General features: G+C 43.7%; 1 protein-coding gene across 2 annotated transcripts in view; it reads left to right on the forward strand.

The window, feature by feature from the left end:
- Window positions 1-17,596, forward strand: part of Cyp40 (Cyclophilin 40) — a 34,709-nt gene that overhangs the window by 2,256 nt on the left and 14,857 nt on the right. For both annotated transcript variants that reach the window (XM_065432819.2, XM_065432824.2), the window contains exons 3-8: window positions 966-1,072; window positions 3,009-3,200; window positions 3,889-4,011; window positions 5,902-6,008; window positions 13,654-13,743; window positions 16,715-16,772. In XM_065432819.2, coding sequence (XP_065288891.1) covers window positions 966-1,072; window positions 3,009-3,200; window positions 3,889-4,011; window positions 5,902-6,008; window positions 13,654-13,743; window positions 16,715-16,772 — 677 coding nt within the window. The remainder of the gene's footprint in view (window positions 1-965; window positions 1,073-3,008; window positions 3,201-3,888; window positions 4,012-5,901; window positions 6,009-13,653; window positions 13,744-16,714; window positions 16,773-17,596) is intronic.

Genomic DNA, 17,596 nt, shown 5'->3' on the forward strand with positions numbered 1-17,596 from the left:
CTTGAACACAATCTAGATTGAGTCTAGAATACAGTGGTCACATGTTTGCCACATGTATTCTGCTGGAAAGCTTAGACAGAAATGATTGGCGCATGGTGCCCCTGCTTATTGAAACAGTTGTGCCAGGCTATTCTCAATTTTTTTACTTGTTTCATCTTTTCAAGGGATGCTTGTGCTGCCCTGGGTGAGGAGTGGGGCCTCACAGTTATACACCAAGAATTATTGAGGACTTTTCAGAATCATGGCAAAAAAAAAAGGTCTTCTCATTGCATTTGAAAGTTGAATGAATTGGCGTGAGATCCATAATATACAATATTATTAAAACCTTCAATGTCGGTGAGTCAACAGCTGGCATCATAGTTCACCAAGTGCTGTACTTTTTGCTATCAGTGCTAGAAAATATACTTGCCGGAGTATGATGAAAAGGAACATAATAATATGGCATTGTATGAGTTCCTTTGTTCCTGTTTATAAACTGCACAAACATGGAACACAATTAAAAGGCATGGGGGGGAGGGTCCTAGCGTGAGTGCTAACTAATTATTGAAGGTAGATAAAAGGCACACCAAAAAATTGTGTTTGCGATGAGTTCATTTGTACACTGAGACAACTTGCCACTCGGTGTCGACTGAGTTCATCAGTGCTGCCACCAGAGAGAGAGCACAGGCATTTCCTTGTATTTCCTGGCTCTCTATGAAAAGGTCAACAAAAAAATGTTACTCAGCTGGCTGTGGCTGGCTGTGACTGGCTGCTCAAAACATACATCCTTGTACGAAAGATGCTTGAAAGTAACTTCCGTAACACAGTTCCGAAACATTTGACAGAATATGTTAAGCATGAAAGATGTGCCAGTGTTTCAAAGGGAAAGTGAATTGGTATGAGTGCGTTCATAAAAGGAAATGTCACTAATTTGCTCCAGGATGTGTCTGTCCAGTGAGTAAGCCATGTAATTTGTTATCATGCAGTTATGCCAAAATTCATGGTGCAAGGTGGGGACATCACACATGGAGATGGAAGCGGAGGAGAAAGCATCTACGGCCGCTTTTTCCCTGATGAGGACCTTTCACTAAAAGTAAAGACTTGTTTTTACAAGTTCCTTAAGTCTGTGTAATTGTTCATTGCCACTGCTTACAGTGTTAGACATATGCGCAGTCCTTTGCTGCACTTACATAGCCCTTGTTTCTAAGAAATTTTTCTCAGTTCCCTCACCCTTTGAGTACAGTCAATCTCAATACAAGAAAGTCATACTTGCAGTGAAAAACTATGAACTTGCGAATTTAGTAAAGTTGAAGTTTCTATGTTACATCAGTAAGAATTACCTCACACGTTTCTGGAAGAGTCCTTGTCAAGAGTATGTTGTCGAAGAAGGGCTTATGTTTAAAAACCTGCAAGTGAATCAAGGTGTAAATCAAGTGATTAAAGCTGCAGCCTTAGACATCCGTTATTCGACCACTCATGATCAGAAGCAGTAATTATAGTATCATATGTGTCGGGTTGATATATTGCTAGAAAGCAAAGCTTCAGTGGGGATTGCATGCAGTGCTAGCAGCCACCATTAGATGACACGATGTGTACGCATCTGCTTTCATCATTATGGCGAGCTTGCCAACACTTGGCTGCCATTTTGTTTGTTTGCACTTGTGTAGGATCATGGGGCGAAAATCTCTAACACCAACAATGCCACTTGGTGGCAACATCTGTGCACATGAAAGGATAAGTGCAAATTATGAATTCTATGTTGAATTGTATCCTTGCTTCCTCTTACTACTTGTCACATAAACACCAGCACCAGGTGCATGCATGCAGTGTGCATTAGCTTAACGAAATTAAAACTGCAAAACAGAATTACTTGGCTGAACTGTTAAATCGCTGAAAAAAATACACATTTCTTTCAGTGGAATTAAGGTTGTGAAATGAGAAGAATTGATTGCATTGTGGATTTTGTTGAATGACAGTTCATCTTATTAAGCATATCATGAGAAGCCAACAAAGACACCTACGATAACATAGGGAAAATTACTTGTTCCTACTAACTTAATTAAGCAAATGATAAATTAATGGCAATGAAAGTGGATGAAAAAGCAACTTGCCGCAGGTGGGGAACGATCCCACTTCTTCGCATTACGCGTGTGATGCTCTAATACAATTAATAAAAATCAGGCCCCTCGGTTAACCCCCCTTCTTCTAGTTCATCGCATTGAAGTTCTGTGTGTGCCAGCTGCAGTGGGAAGGTCTTCAGGCAGGCAGAGCTGCACTTTTTGCCTCTTGTGTGCACTATGTCGCCAAAGGGTGCTAAAGACATGCAGATGCAAAACGGCTATAGGATATTGAATCCCTTGAGGAGATGGGCACTTAACACTGTGGCCGTTCCATACTGACAGAAGTTAAGGCATGACGTAGAACCGCACTGCACAGAAAACAAACAATCTACATTCTTATTCTGCATTGTGGCAGAATGACAATGAGAAAAGGGTCAATGGAGAAATACATAATGTACAGCCTACAAATCAGGCTCATTGCCATTGTAACCAGAAGTAACCCTGTAGTTGCTTCTTAACATAAATACAATATGTTAATTAGCTCACCCATGTGCTAGACACATAATCGTTGAGGCAGGATTTAACCTGTGAGGTAAACAAATCACTTCTCTACATTAATTATTACTGATTGACATTAAAAAGATGCTGTTTAAGCAAATATGTACAAGGTTTGTACCACACACTGTGTTTGCTTGTAATAACGCATGCTTTCTAGGCCAGCTGGCTCATATTGAAATGATAAAACAGCACAGGCCTTCTGTATCAATGCAAAGCGTGACACTACTTTTTATCTTAATAATAGCTGTGGCAGTGTTTTGAACTGCACATTTGGTTTTGTTTGTCCAGCGTTTGGCACATTTGGCTCTTGTTTGTCCACTTCTGCAATCCTTGTCGTATAGTCTGTGTTTTTAATTTCTGTACTTGTTCATGCTTTTCCTGACGAATCACTGCTTTGTGTCTCTGATGCAGCATGACCGTCCAGGATTAGTGGGCATGGCCAACAGCGGGCCGAACACGAACGGCTCGCAGTTTTATATTGTGACAGTGCCCACCCCCCATCTTGATGGCAAGCACATCATCTTTGGTCAGGTTGTCAAAGGCATGGGTGTGGTCTCTGTGCTGGAGTATGTTCGCACGAACGAAAGTGACGTGCCTGCTGAGGCAAGTACACCTTTGGTATACTATGTTATAATTCTGCTTATGGCCACATAACAGGCTGGATAATTTTTGCAACTATCTTACAATGTTTTACATGCAGAGATGAAAAAGACATCTCATGAGTACCTTTAACCTGCGCCAAAGCTTTCTATCTCTTAAAGCGAACAATTTTTGCCAATGTTTTTAAGCCACTTCTCGCACAAAAGAAACTGTATCCTGGCCATACACTAGGGCCACTGTTGAGCTTTAGATGCCCCAGTGTTTAGGTGCTCTAAAGCTGCAAAGACAAAAGGATGAGAACTGTTTCATTTGATGGGAGGGTCATCTGTTTCATCGCCAGCTTGTTCGTGATAGCCATAGTTGTTGATAATGGCTCCTGAACATGGAACACCACCGCATTCTTTAATATTTGTTTTGATTGCAAAACTGTGGCTGTGCTAGTGGCTGAAAATGTACTCTAGCAAATCAGCTTGCTCTGCCTTGTTATCTTGCTCTGTCAGCTTGACATCATTTGTCTAGCTGTCCATATTATGGGAGAGTAAATTGACACTCTAGGTTGGCTGGTGAATAATTTTCTGCTGAGGAGTACTCGCTGTTGTTGCCTTGGCCTATCGGTCTCTGGTGGGTGCCTCTGCCTCTTTCACCCTTTGCAGCTGTTTACATTTCAGACATTATACTCAATCTCTCGCAGGAATGTGTCATAGAGAACTGTGGTGAGATACCCCCTGGTGGTGACTTTGGCATTTGTGAGCAGGACAACACTGAAGATGTTTTTCCGCCTTTCCCTGATGACTCAGACCTTGACTTCAGCAATGTGAGTGGCTGAAGCTAGTGCCTCGTTTGGTACTCATCCTCACACTTCTGTCTACATTGCACACAAAATTTTAGCCAGTGTCCAGAAACTTAACTGTGTTTTGCTAGTTGTGTGTCAGTTATTAGCATGCTTTCAACTGATATCCCAACCTTGCCACGCTTCCATTTCATATGAACTGTTCTTTTTTTTAAGTGCCTACTCAGCAGCAAAAATGTGAGCTGTATTAGCCATGCATTTACTATCCAAAACACTGTATTTTAACGGTGGTCTATCCATTTTTACTGACCTGCACATATTGGGGTAATATACTGTCACGAAGCAAGGTTTTCTCTTCCAGATCCCAGCGGGATTATGACACCATGATGCTTTGTATTAATACCTCTGACCTACAGAACTTTCTTTATTGGCAAGCCTTCAAGCGTAGCTAAATGCTCTCATCACCCCATGTGCTACATGTTTTTGCATCTGGAATGGTCTGGTGCTAAGCTTTCCAGTGACCACAAATGTCAGAGACCTGTGAAAAATGTTCTCATAGCACTGTGGTAGTCACCATTAAAAAAAAAGAAGAACTTAAAAAAAATGAACTCTGGGGTTTTGCGTGCCAAAGTTACGATCTGGGGGACTCTGGATGAATTTTCGCTCAGCTGGGGGTTCTTTAATGTGCTCCTAAATCAAAGTACACAAGCCTTTTTCATTCCGTCCCCATCGAAATTATGCTGCCGTGGCCTGAATCAAACCCACGGCTTCAGCTCAGCACTGCAGCGCCATGTCTACTAAGCTACAGTGGCAAGCGTGGCAGCCATCATCTGCAGTTGTATCCCTGCTCTGCATCAAGTGCTAACACAGGCTGAAAATGCCAAGTGTAAAATTGTCGTCATTGAGTATGGGCATAAACACGGCGCCTACTGTCACTTTGTGAGTCTGCATGAGGATTCGCAAAATTTTCATTTGCAGAACACATACATAAAATTGCATGCCCCTTCTATTATATTTTTACCAGGCTACTTTTAACCCTGTACATTTCTTTGACGAGTGTAGTCATGAAATTTTGCACAAATATAACCAATAACGACTATAGTCATAAACGAAAATTTGTCACGCAGTGCATCTATGATGACTGCACTCGTCCTATTGCATCTAATTGTGATTCCTGACACTAGATGGCCACACTTGTCCACGTTGTGCCATTTGTGTCTCGCCTTTCATTATACTGCCGCCTCTGACACCCCTGCATAAAACATGGCTGCCTCCTTGAAGATATGGCAATGAAAGCGCGCACAAAAAGAAGGTGCATTTTGATGACTTCTGATTAGACCACAGCTCTGTAGAGTTTTGCTCAGAAATGGAGAGAGATGTGCTCTCATCTGAGGTGTGTGATGACGACTATTCTGTGGATGGCCTGGAGTACCTTGCGGCTGCCCATGAGTCTGCCATATGAAGGCTGCCTACTAACTGCTTTACGAGCCGCATAGAAGTAGCCACTATTCATGTGCATGTTTTTACAACACTTCGGTTATTTTTTCTTCATATTCTCTTTTTTCCTAGTGTATAGAGCCCTGCAAAATGATTTTTTGCGAGACACCAGGGCCATGCACAGGAGCCTTGTTGAACCTATCTTCTTACGCAATTTTTTATATAAAGGAACCCCATTGAATTGAAATAATGGTGCCATTTTATTCATGAAAAGAAAGTTCTACAAACTAAGCAGAAATAATTTCTGGTAAATTTGGTACAATCTTCTCTTTTTCTTTTGGCTAACAGCATTCTCTGTATACTTAATTCAGCAGTGTTATTGTAGTTTCTTGAGAGATTCCTTATGTCACTTCATTGAAAAATGTGCTACCCTACTTTATAGTTATGGTGATTACCCTATTAATTTTCTTTTCTCAGATTGAGCACATAATGTGTGTGGCTGAAAAAATCCGGCAGTCGGGTAACCACTACTTCCGGAAAGAAGACTATGTGTCAGCAAATGCCAAGTACAAGAAAGCTTTGAGGTTTGTAAGGATTTTTTCTGCAACTCAAACATTGTAGCTCACCTCTGTGTACCTGCTGCTGCTGATCTGTAAAGACATAGATGAGACTGGTTGCCAGAGAATGTAGAGCTTATGCATGTCTAGCTAAATTTTATATGGGTATTGTTAGATATGGAGCTGTTTCCTGCGATTACTTCGAGTTCCCCAGACCACATCGGATTGCAGCACAGCTAATTGAGGAATGCAGAAGCAGGAAAGTGCATTCCAGAGAAGCGGCCGAGCAAACAAGTTTAAGGCAACAAGTTCACGTGCCAACAAGTTCGTGCGTCGCCGGGATTAGAAGGGGGCCTCGTACAATGGAGCTCAATCGTCCCCCTTCGGCTTTGAAGAAGGCATCTGCTACCGCTGCGGAGCCGAGCCACCGGGTGCAGGTGGGCCCTTGTGCAATGAAGCATGAGCGCCCCCCCTCCTTCTCCAGCCTAGAAGAAGTGGATTGCCAGTCTGCGAGGCAAGACCGCAGAGAGCCGCCAGGTGCGACACCGCGACACGGGCGCCTACCATTGGCTGAAAGTGGCGTCATCGGAGCGGACTCTCCCATTGGTGAAACATGACGTGACTTACAGTGCTCGAAGGGTTTATAAGAAGCCTTCCAGAGAGACCTGAGGATTCTGGGACATGCCCTGATTCCCTGATTCACCTCTCTCGACCTTCTTGCCGCGGGCCGCAGCGTCCGAGTTGCTGCCGGCCCGTAATGACTGTACGAATGTTAATTGACGCTCACCTCCTTGTATATAATGTAGAATAAATCCCTCCCAAGTTGGGTTTTTCCATCCTGAAGCCCGTCCTTCAACCCCTACATCTGGTTGGCAGCGGTAGGATCGCCTCCGAATGCATCAGCTGGTGGCAGCGCTACGGATCAACCTTCGTCAAGAGAGATCCTAAGGAACCGGGAAGAGCGACGAAGAGAGAGCCTTCGTCGAAAGAGGTCCGAAGAAACTGGGAGTAGCGAAGAAGGAGCGAGCCTTCGACCCAGGGAGTCCGGAGGAACCGGAGACAGCGGACGAATGAACCGGATGGCAGGGTGCTGTAACCGTAAGTGAGCACGTGGTTTTTTTCCTTATGATTCGCCAGACTCAAAGGTTGTGTGTTCAATTTTGATAGTTCTGGGAATTGGGAATTTGTTGCATTGTGTGTTTGCACAAATTTAATAAGGAAAACAGTTTTAACCACCTGTCGGGGCAGCTGCCATGGATCTTAGAAGGTTGACGAGGTTAGACTTGTTGTTGGTGTGCGACGATTTGGGAGTTGAGGCGGACGAACGGATGGAAACGCCAGCTATCATAAAGGCGATTAATGATAGTGGCAATGATGGCAAAAGCATTGAGCTTGCTTGGGAGGTGATACAGGAGCCACGGGAGCGTGCGCGTCGTGTACGTTTGCGAGTGCGTCGTGAACTTAAGAGTGAGAGTAGGCGTGAAAAATGCGAGAATGAACGGAAGCAGGAGCTTCAAGAACTTACTCTTAGGTGTCAGCGTCACGAACGTGAGAAGGCACGCGAACGTGAGAATCAACGTAAGCTTGAGCAAGAGGAAAAGTATCAGAGAGAGAAGGCAGCACTGATCAAAGAGATACAGTATTGTGATCAGTTATTGGCACAGAGACAACGGCTGTCTGAGAATTCTGTAGGAAGAACAGAGCAAGTGTCTAGCGGATTTTCGCCAGAAGCCGACGAAAAGAGTAGTGCCTGTGAGATTGACTGCCGATTAATAAGTGAAGGGAAAAGGCTAGCTGCTAACGATGCCTTAGTGGCAACAGAGGCCGTTAAAGGCCGCAAAGAGAGCGACGAGGTGCTGTGCCAACAGATGACTGTGGAGACAGCTACGCCAGCTGCGAACAAATTGGCACAGTTACCGCGTGTGTGCGTCGCTGGTAAGGTTAGCGAGGTTGCTAGCGAGGAAAAGGGTACTGTTGACGCGACAGACACGAGCACCCATGTAGAGCCAGATCTGCGTGCAGAAGTGAAGTGCGAGCTGGACGATGCAGTTGAGAATAGCTCTCGGGGTGGCGAGCTCCGTAGCTCACGAGAGAACAACTGCATTGTTCAGGGATCGGTGTGGCTCTCCGCCAGTCTAGATAGCCTAGAGAGGGATGATTCAGTTGTTAATCATTCGGACTGTGCGCGTGAGACAGCGATCGATACCGACGGGCTGTGTGCCGATGCACAGCGTGCGCTGGGCAATGTAGTAGAGGGCAGTTCGCAAGAGTACGAGTTGTCTAACTCGAGTAAAGCCTGCTGCATTGTGCCAGAGTCGGTTGAGCTGTCCGCCAGTCGAGGCAGAGAGAGTGTTGATTTAAGTGAGAATCACTCAGACTGTGCAGGTAAGAGACCGATCCGGGCCGACGAAATGTGTACCGGCCAGCACGAAGCACGAGAAGGCGACATGAAGGCGAGTGCAAAGAGAAAGCGCCGTAAAAAGAAGCGCGGTAAAGACCGAAAGTCGGTAATTAATGTAGCGCCGCCAAAAATGGCGAGAAACCCAAAAGGGCAGGGCGCGAGGAAGAAGGTGCGGTCGTCTAGGACGATGTTGACGCATCCAGAACGTTCGAGCCACCGGTCGAAGGGGGACCGCGAAGAATGTTCTGCACGGACGCGGACAGAGGGCACGAGGCTGTTAAACTCCTCGTCGTTCCGTAGTTCTTTTCATAGCTCAGCGTGCAGTTCGAAGAAACGCAAGGTGGCAGGACGAGACCAGGTGGGGAGTAGCGACGCGGTCAATCGAGTTTGTGTTGAAAGCGGGGCGCGAGGACGCAAATTGGCAGGAGACCGTAACGTCTTGGGGGAGCTGATAGTTAGTCAGCCCTTTTGTTGTCTCTCGGCAGCCAGAGTAGCTTTCAAGCCGCGACCACCGCGAGGACGGCTCAGAGTATGAGTCAGACATAAGCATTTGGAAAGGGAGGCGAAGAGCCCTTCCGTAGAAATGGAGTGTTTTGTTTTATTTTTGAGCATCGGAAAGTTTTCGCGATTTGAGACTGGGATTTCTTTCAATGTGTAAGGTTTGAGCTTTGTTTATGTTTTCGTTTGAGAAGCTCGAGATTTGAAAGAGGCGTTTTAAGTAAACATGTAGTCTCGCGAGATGTTCATTAATAAGTATATAGGCTTTCTTTTTGTGTGTGTGCGTGAGTAACCTGAGGGTCAAGGTTATCGTTGAGAGGCCTATCGTAAAGCGCGTGTGTTATTTAACCTTCTTTCTTTTTAAGTTTTGAATTTTCTAAGGTTAAGCGCGTAGATTTTCAGTGAGTGCATGAGTTGCACTGAGAGGCGTTCTTAGTTCCATTAGCGCATGTCCTGTGTGGACGGAAGGAAGCAGATTTATGACTGGGTTGCTCGTTTGTGTTGAGGGCAGCCGTATTCTGACTTCTCTGATAAGTATGCGTGGAACGAGTTATTAAAAGACGCATTATTTTAAGGGTTCTGCGGAGTGTGTAAGTCCCGCAAGTTTAATTGTTCGTTTATGTCACATGTCCTGTAGGACTTTCAGGGAAGAAACGTGAGTAAGCGTAAATGAAAAGTTTGCCTACAACGCAAGTACGCGTTTGGTTTAGTGACCACAAGATTGTGATTACGTACTTGTGAGGTTGACCAGATTGTTCAGTGGCACCAATACGTGCGATAAGTACGCCACTGCGATAGATTGGAAACATGCTGTTCGTGTAGTTAGGCCACTTAAGTTATGGTCGGCTGTTTTCATTTGTTGTTTGCATCGTCAACGACCCTTTTGTTATACAACAACAATAATAGTCTGGTCTTGTGGGCAATCGAGGAGAAATGGATAGCTGTTTGGAAGGGTGGTTGGAACTGTTTTGTCAAAATTGGGGAACTAAAAGATCAGGGTTGATTTTGACTCAGTAATAGCCTGGCGAGTCAGGGGTGAAGAGCCTGCGCTTACGCGTGGTGCAGCGCTGTGTTGTTTGGTTTGTTTGACGTATGTTCTCCAGGGCCCAGGATCCCGAGGGTTGTCAAACGAGGCTCGACCCCAGTACCCTGCCGCTTCTTTCAGCGTTCCTCATGGCCAGCGAATTGAGTTCACCGGCCATTCAGAACAACCGGGGCGAGGACGAGCTGTTAGATATGGAGCTGTTTCCTGCGATTACTTCGAGTTCACCAGACCACATCGGATTGCAGCACAGCTAATTGAGGAATGCAGAAGCAGGAAAGTGCATTCCAGAGAAGCGGCCGAGCAAACAAGTTTAAGGCAACAAGTTCACGTGCCAACAAGTTCGTGCGTCGCCGGGATTAGAAGGGGGCCTCGTACAATGGAGCTCAATCGTCCCCCTTCGGCTTTGAAGAAGGCATCTGCTACCGCTGCGGAGCCGAGCCACCGGGTGCAGGTGGGCCCTTGTGCAATGAAGCATGAGCGCCCCCCCTCCTTCTCCAGCCTAGAAGAAGTGGATTGCCAGTCTGCGAGGCAAGACCGCAGAGAGCCGCCAGGTGCGACACCGCGACACGGGCGCCTACCATTGGCTGAAAGTGGCGTCATCGGAGCGGACTCTCCCATTGGTGAAACATGACGTGACTTACAGTGCTCGAAGGGTTTATAAGAAGCCTTCCAGAGAGACCTGAGGATTCTGGGACATGCCCTGATTCCCTGATTCACCTCTCTCGAACTTCTTGCCGCGGGCCGCAGCGTCCGAGTTGCTGCCGGCCCGTAATGACTGTACGAATGTTAATTGACGCTCACCTCCTTGTATATAATGTAGAATAAATCCCTCCCAAGTTGGGTTTTTCATCCCGAAGTCCCGTCCTCCAACCCCTACAGTATCACTAACACTCTAACTCCCATGCTCTTTCTTAAAAAGGTGTACAGAATTCCACTAAATTTTTGTTTCAAGAAATTTTTGCACATTATATCCAGATTTGAAAAATATACTTATTACATGTGCAGTTTCCCTCTTATATTCGCCCAGGCTATTAACGAAAAACAACTGCTCTAAAAAAAAAAAAAAAACTTTCCTTCGGAACATGTGTAACACTCAAACATAATTATCTGAGCCTGTGATGACAAAAGGAATCAAAAGTATTGAAGAATACCTTCAAAGTGCCCAGTCTCAAATGTACAATGTGAACTGGTTTGATGAGTGCGATCAGCAATACAATGAAATTAATATATAGTTTGGTTGGCCATTCTTTACTGTAGTCACTGTTCTACTGCTGTAGTGAAACTGAAAATGCAGGATTCAATGAGGTATCCAAAGACAAACATGTTTGCACATGGTTCAAAGTATTCAAACCAGCATCAAAAAGTCAAAACAGACACAAAATAACTAGATGTGCACCTCTCAGGGATGGAAGTGCCGCACCAATTGCGCCAACCTGCATCTAACTGTGGAGCTGCACCAACCTGCGTCAAAACACGTAATTTCGAATGAAGATGCCAAATTTAGCAGGGTGTGCATGTTCAATGGCAAACACACATTCGTTGGTTAGCACTTTGCCCTGCAATCCAAGCCTAGGTAGTGTGTTTCAGCGTCAGCGTTTCTGGAGTGTGGGTGTGTTTTTTAGTGTAATTGTAACTAGGTCGCAAGAAAATAAAAACCGTTTTCGTGCCATACAGTGCATTGCAAAACATTTTATATAAGTGTGACGCATTTGCGCATACGCAGACCAGCTAAAGATGGTTTGAACTGGCACTCATTTCATGTGGCAGTCTGGAAGGAAAGCCGCGCTAAATGAATAAGGTCGTGCAGTCAGCTCAGCGTGTAGCCCATCAGTGTTGTTTTACATTGTAACACTCGCTTTACATACTCTATCGGTAAGTACATCTGCGTTGATTAATGGGCTGATGCTGTGCGTGTGACATTCTACATCTATGTCACGCGTTTACAACGTCTCCTGTCACCCGGATAATAGTGCGGCATGCCGGCAAACAACTTGTTTGCTTTCATGAAACACCTTGGTCACAAATATCCAATGGCAACCGCAATCGCCTCTCGAATTTGCACTACTAGCTACCCTACTTTCTACATGGCCACACCACACAAAGTCAGGCTTTTGCTGGTGTGGAAAGCAAGCCAAGCGTGTGAAGTTTTGTAATTAGTCAACCTTATCTGCCAAATGGTGGCTGTAATTAAAAGTTTGCCAAAAGCGTGAACCTCCAATATTTGCATAAACAATTTTTATGACACAACTTGCGCAGGTTGAGTCCAAAAATTTTTAATAAACAATCATTCAGTGCACAAAATATTGGCTGTTGTTTTACATTAGCTTTATGGCACCCGTGGTGGAGCCATGAATAAGCCCAAATATTCTAGCGTATTCAAAATATTGGTCGATGAGGCAGATCGGAAGGCCAGTTTTTATCCCTTTATTGTACTCATAATTATCTTACAGTGCTCTGTTTTTCTCTGCAAGCGGTCTGAAATACTGGCCAACATGCAATGACTGGTATGTCACTTCACATTTGCATACTGTGGTATTTTGCTATCTTAACTGAACATCTCACAGAATTAAAAATTACCAGAGGGTACCATGTGAACGGTGTTCACTTTACCTTGATGGGTGTTTATTGTGAATACTGTGAATATTTCTCGTTCATTGCGCACAAATATGTTTAATTAGCTAAATTTATTAATTCACCTAGTCAATGAGATGTCAATAAAAAAGTTGTGGATGATGTTGAGAAATGACCGATAATCTAATTTAAAGCAATCTAGGGTTCGTGAAGACCCCTGTTTAAATAAAGAAGAAAAGAAAAAGAAAGCCTGTGAAATAAAGAAACCACCGCCCAAACACTCCGTACAGGTCGTTAACCAGTGAAGCTGAAACGTGCGGCCACCCAGTGTTATCACTGGGTTAATTCTGACGGTTCATTAAACAAAGGCTCGATAGGCTGCCGGATCCTTGGGACACAGTTGCTGCTTACGCTCGGCTGCTTACGCTCGGCCGTTGAACGGTGGAGAACTTGCATTCAGGTGTGGTTTAACGGCAGCCTGCACTGCACTGCTTTGAAGCTATACCTGAAGGTGAAATTTACATGTAACCTGCGCCCCAACCTTACTGTTAAATGCAAAGAAATGTTTGTGTGAGTTATGTGCACAAACACATGGTAATGAACAAAAAATATTGGTTTGAATGTGACTTTGTTGTAACTATAATTAACTGTAGGTAGTTAGTGTCGCGTTGACATTTCGGCCATGTGACTACAAGCCAGGGAAAAATTGGGCTTGATAGCTGCAGAAGTGACACCACTCAGACAAAAGAAAATGGAAGAACTTGGGGAAGCAGTTTATTTGATTCTTTGTATATAATTGAAATGGCGTACACTTTTCTGATGTTCTGATTGATGTACGCTAATATACTGATGAGTGATGATCATGAGTTTTGAAACCAACTGCACTGCACTGCAGTTACGCCTACAAAAAACTGTCTTTGCTTACTGCAGCATGTGGTACAGATATTTCACAGTGGACTGTTAGTAATGCTGGTTTACAGAAGATGCTTTGGTTGTCACGATGGTTCCACTCTTTTTCCAAAAGCGCCTTGTGCAGTTTCCTTGTTACAAATGAAGCTGCTGTAGAACAAACTTTCTACAGTGGATTCACTTTTAGAGAAATTTCTGTAATACTTTATTGGGCAAACCATCATGCGGGTGCGTCGCTGTTCTTTCAGGTACCTCAACAGGCTACACGAGGTGAACGAGCTTTCCAAAGAGCAGGAGAGCAGGATTGCCAGTGTGGTACTGCCTTGCATTCTTAACAGGCAAGTTGGTGTAGAATTGTCTTGCATTCCCAACTGTGGAACCGCAGCTTGTTGCAACTTTTTCACAGCAGAACACCGCGTGAAGAAGTTCAGGGTGGAGAAAGACAAACACTTTTCTTACATTCTTGGTGTAATTGTATAGCGGTGGTCAAGATTTGTGCTTAAATCTTTTTTTATTATTTTGTACTATTTATTTTTTATAATTTGCACCAGAAGTTTGCTAATAAGCGAATTGTACATTTTCTTACGCACATTTCAAATATGTCATTAGTTTTTGTGTAGCTGCTATAGGGCTTGCGTTATGTCATATACAAAATCGCAAAGGATAGTTATCAAATAAATATATCCTCATCATCATCAGCCTATTATATGTCCACTGCAAGACGGAGGCCTCTCCGTGCGATCTCCAATTACCCCTGTCCTGCGCCGATTCCAGCTAGCACCCGCAAATTTCCTAATTTTGTCACACCACCTAGTCTTCTGCCGTCCTCTACTGCGCTTCCCTTCTCTTGGTACCCATTCTGTAACCCTAATGGTCCAACGGTTCTCTAATCTGTGCATTACATGACTTGCCCAGCGCCATTTTTTTCTCCTAATGTCAATTAGAATATTGTCTACTACCGTTTGTTCTCTGATCCAAACTGCTCTCTTTCTGTCTCTTAAAGTTATGCCTAGCATTCTTCATTCCATCACTCTTTGCACGGTCCTTAACTTGTTCTCAAGCTTCTTTGTCAGTCTCCAAGCCTCTGTGCCATATGTCAGCACCGGTAAAATGCTCTGATTGTATACTTTCCTTTTCACTGATAACGGTAAGCTCCCAGTCAGGAGCTCACAATGTCTGCCGTATGCGATCCAACCCATTTTTATTCTTCTGTGAATTTCCTTCTCATGGTCAGGGTTCCCTGTGATTAGTTGACCTAGATAAACATACTCCTTCACAGCTCTACAGGCTGACTTGCGATCCTGAACTCATGTTCCCTTGCCCGGTTATTCATCATTATCTTTTATTAATCTTCAACCTCACTCTTACACTCTCCCTGTTAAGGTGCTCAATCATTTGTTGTAACATGTCTGCAGTGTTGCTAAATAGAGCAGTGTCATCAGCAAACCAAAGGTTGTTGAGGTATTCGCCGTCGATCCTTACTCCTAAACCTTCCCAGTTTAATAGCTTGAATACTTCTTCCAAGTACGCAGTGAATAGCATTGGAGAGATTGTGTCTCCTTGCCTGACCCTTTTCTTTATATGTATCTTCCTACTTTTCTTTTGTAGAATTAAGGTGGCTGTGGAATCTCTGTAAATATTTTCCAAGGTATTTACGTAAGCGGTCTGGGTACTCCTTGATTATGCGATGCCTCTATGACTGCTGGTATCTCTACTGAATCCTATGCTTTTTCGTAATCTATTAAAGCCATATAGAGAAGCTTATTGTACTCTGTGAATTTCTCGATAACCTGATTAATGACATGGATGTGATTGATTGTAGAGTATCCCTTCCTGAAGCCAGCCTGTTCCCTTGGTTGACTAAAGTCCAGTGTTGCCCTTATTCTATTGGAGATTATTTTGGTAAATAGTTTATATAATACTGGGAATAAGGTAATGGGCCTATAATTTTTCAGTTCTTTAACGTCTCCCTTTTTGTGGATTAGTATAATGTTTGCATTCTTCCAGTTTTCTGGGACCTTTGGAGTCGATAGACACTTCGTATAGAGAGCCGCCAGTTTTTCTAGCATTATGTCTCCTCCATCTTTGATTAAATCAACTGTTATTCCATCTTCTCCTGCCGCTTTTCCCCGTTTCATGTCTTGCAAGTCCCTTCTGACCTCATTTATAGTTATTGGAGGAGCTTCTGTATCCTTTCATTATTGTTTTGAATGGAGTACTTCCGAGTCGTAGGGCTTGAGTTATGTCATATACAAGATTGCAAAGGATAGTCATCAAATAAATATAGGGTAATTGCTTATTATGCATGCAATTTTTACAAGAAGGATTGTGCTGTAGTTGATTTAGTTCTCTATAAACTGCAATGTACCATTATCTAGCCAAACAATTTGTAGAAGTACTTAAACTGTGCAAAAAAAAAAATAGAACATTCCAACTATATTTTTAAAAAAATCCTTGATAAGTAATCTTTGCTTTTGCAACTGCTGCTAAGAGATATTACAATTTCAAGTAGATGTTGTATCAACATTCTGCATATATTCAAGCGTATGTAGGCCAAATTTTGTTAGTATAAGAAAATTATAAGTACAAGGTTATTTTCATGGAATTGTGAAAAAAAGAGTTGTTGAACTGTCGTAAATTTTTTGCACAGTTCTCGCAATTTTACATGCTGTTTGGATAGATATCGGCACTTTGCACTCTACAAATAGGTAGATAAGCTACAGCATAGTGCTTTTTGTGAAAATTTATTACCGAGGAAAGAGCCTGCAAAGATCACAATTTTTTATGTTGTGTTGGACATAACTCAAGAAATATAGCCGCTATACACAAAAACCAATGACATGTTTGGAATCTCCTAGAAAAAAGTCTACAATTTCCTGAATTTTTAAACCTCTAGTAGAAATATTAGGGACAAGTTTTTTCGAGGAGCGTCTCCCTTAACAGCGAGAAAAAGGAGAGGAGTTATTTTAGAAAGTTTGGCACATTTTGTTATTACAGCATTAGATGGACCGGAAAATTATTTTGTCAGTTCTGTTCAAATGCATTTAACCTGCAGGGAAGAATCTTGCAGGCATAAAATGCAAATTCTAAGTGTCGACATGAGCTCTGCACTTTATGAACGGATAGAAAACATTTCGCATATATAAAAAAAAACACTGATGGGTTACGTCTGTCAGCAATCACAAGTGCAGTGCCAATGATGCTGATCATTACAGCATGCAATACAAAATTTTATGCAAGACTTGGAAGGATTGTACCAATTACTCTCCATTTAATGAGGCATATTTCACTGCTATGCTTTCATTACAGTGCTGCATCCAAGCTGAAGTTGAAGAGGTACCACCAAGCATTGGATGACTGTGATGAGGTGATCAAATGTGCATGCTCCTGGCAACTTGCAAAAAAGAATACATATTCCTATATAGTGAAACCTCGTTAAACCGTAGTTGGCCGGAGCTCGGAAAAAGTATGTACTAAACGGTACTACTGTTTAACCAAATAGCATGAGATCGGCCACATACCTGTCGAAAACGGAACTCAGAGAGAGTGCGATGAAAGGCGAAAAAAACATGCAGTATTTATTCACTTCGCGCAACAAAAGTCTTATTTTCGTTTGATGCCGCGGCGGCCTAGCACGATGACGACAGTGGCCTCAGACTTACTGAAGCTGCGTGCCAGCTTTTCAGGCAACCCCTCTTCTCGGCAAACACTCGCGTGGCAGATCCCTCGTTGGCGTTACGTGCACGTGCGCGGTAGTGCTGCAGAAGTCCCGGGGGCGCCTTTTTCATTGCCGGGTGCCAGAGTTTGGAATACTTTTCATTTGAAATAGAGTCACGTTATCGCGCCCCTGTTCTCGTCGCGACAATTGCATTCATGAGGCTGACGTAACGCACAGTTTATGCCACTGTCGGGCCTGAATCGCCTGTGCTGTCGTTTTCCGTGTCATCCTCATCACTGTCACTAATCGACACTTCGGCAAGAACACAGGCAACGATGGCAAAAAGTCGAACCTCGTAGCCGACATGTCTTTGCGGTCGCAGCAGCGCTGCTGAGCAACTTCTTCGCATTCCAAATGCCACACACTAGTCAACAGCAGATCCCTGTTGCGTGCCAGCACCGACTTCGTGTCACGTTCGATAGCACAGACGATGTCTAATTTTTCTTCTATGCCGAGCACCCGGCGTCTTTTTT

Source organism: Dermacentor albipictus, chromosome 3, assembly GCF_038994185.2.
Source record: "Dermacentor albipictus isolate Rhodes 1998 colony chromosome 3, USDA_Dalb.pri_finalv2, whole genome shotgun sequence".
Lineage (NCBI taxonomy): Eukaryota > Metazoa > Arthropoda > Arachnida > Ixodida > Ixodidae > Dermacentor > Dermacentor albipictus.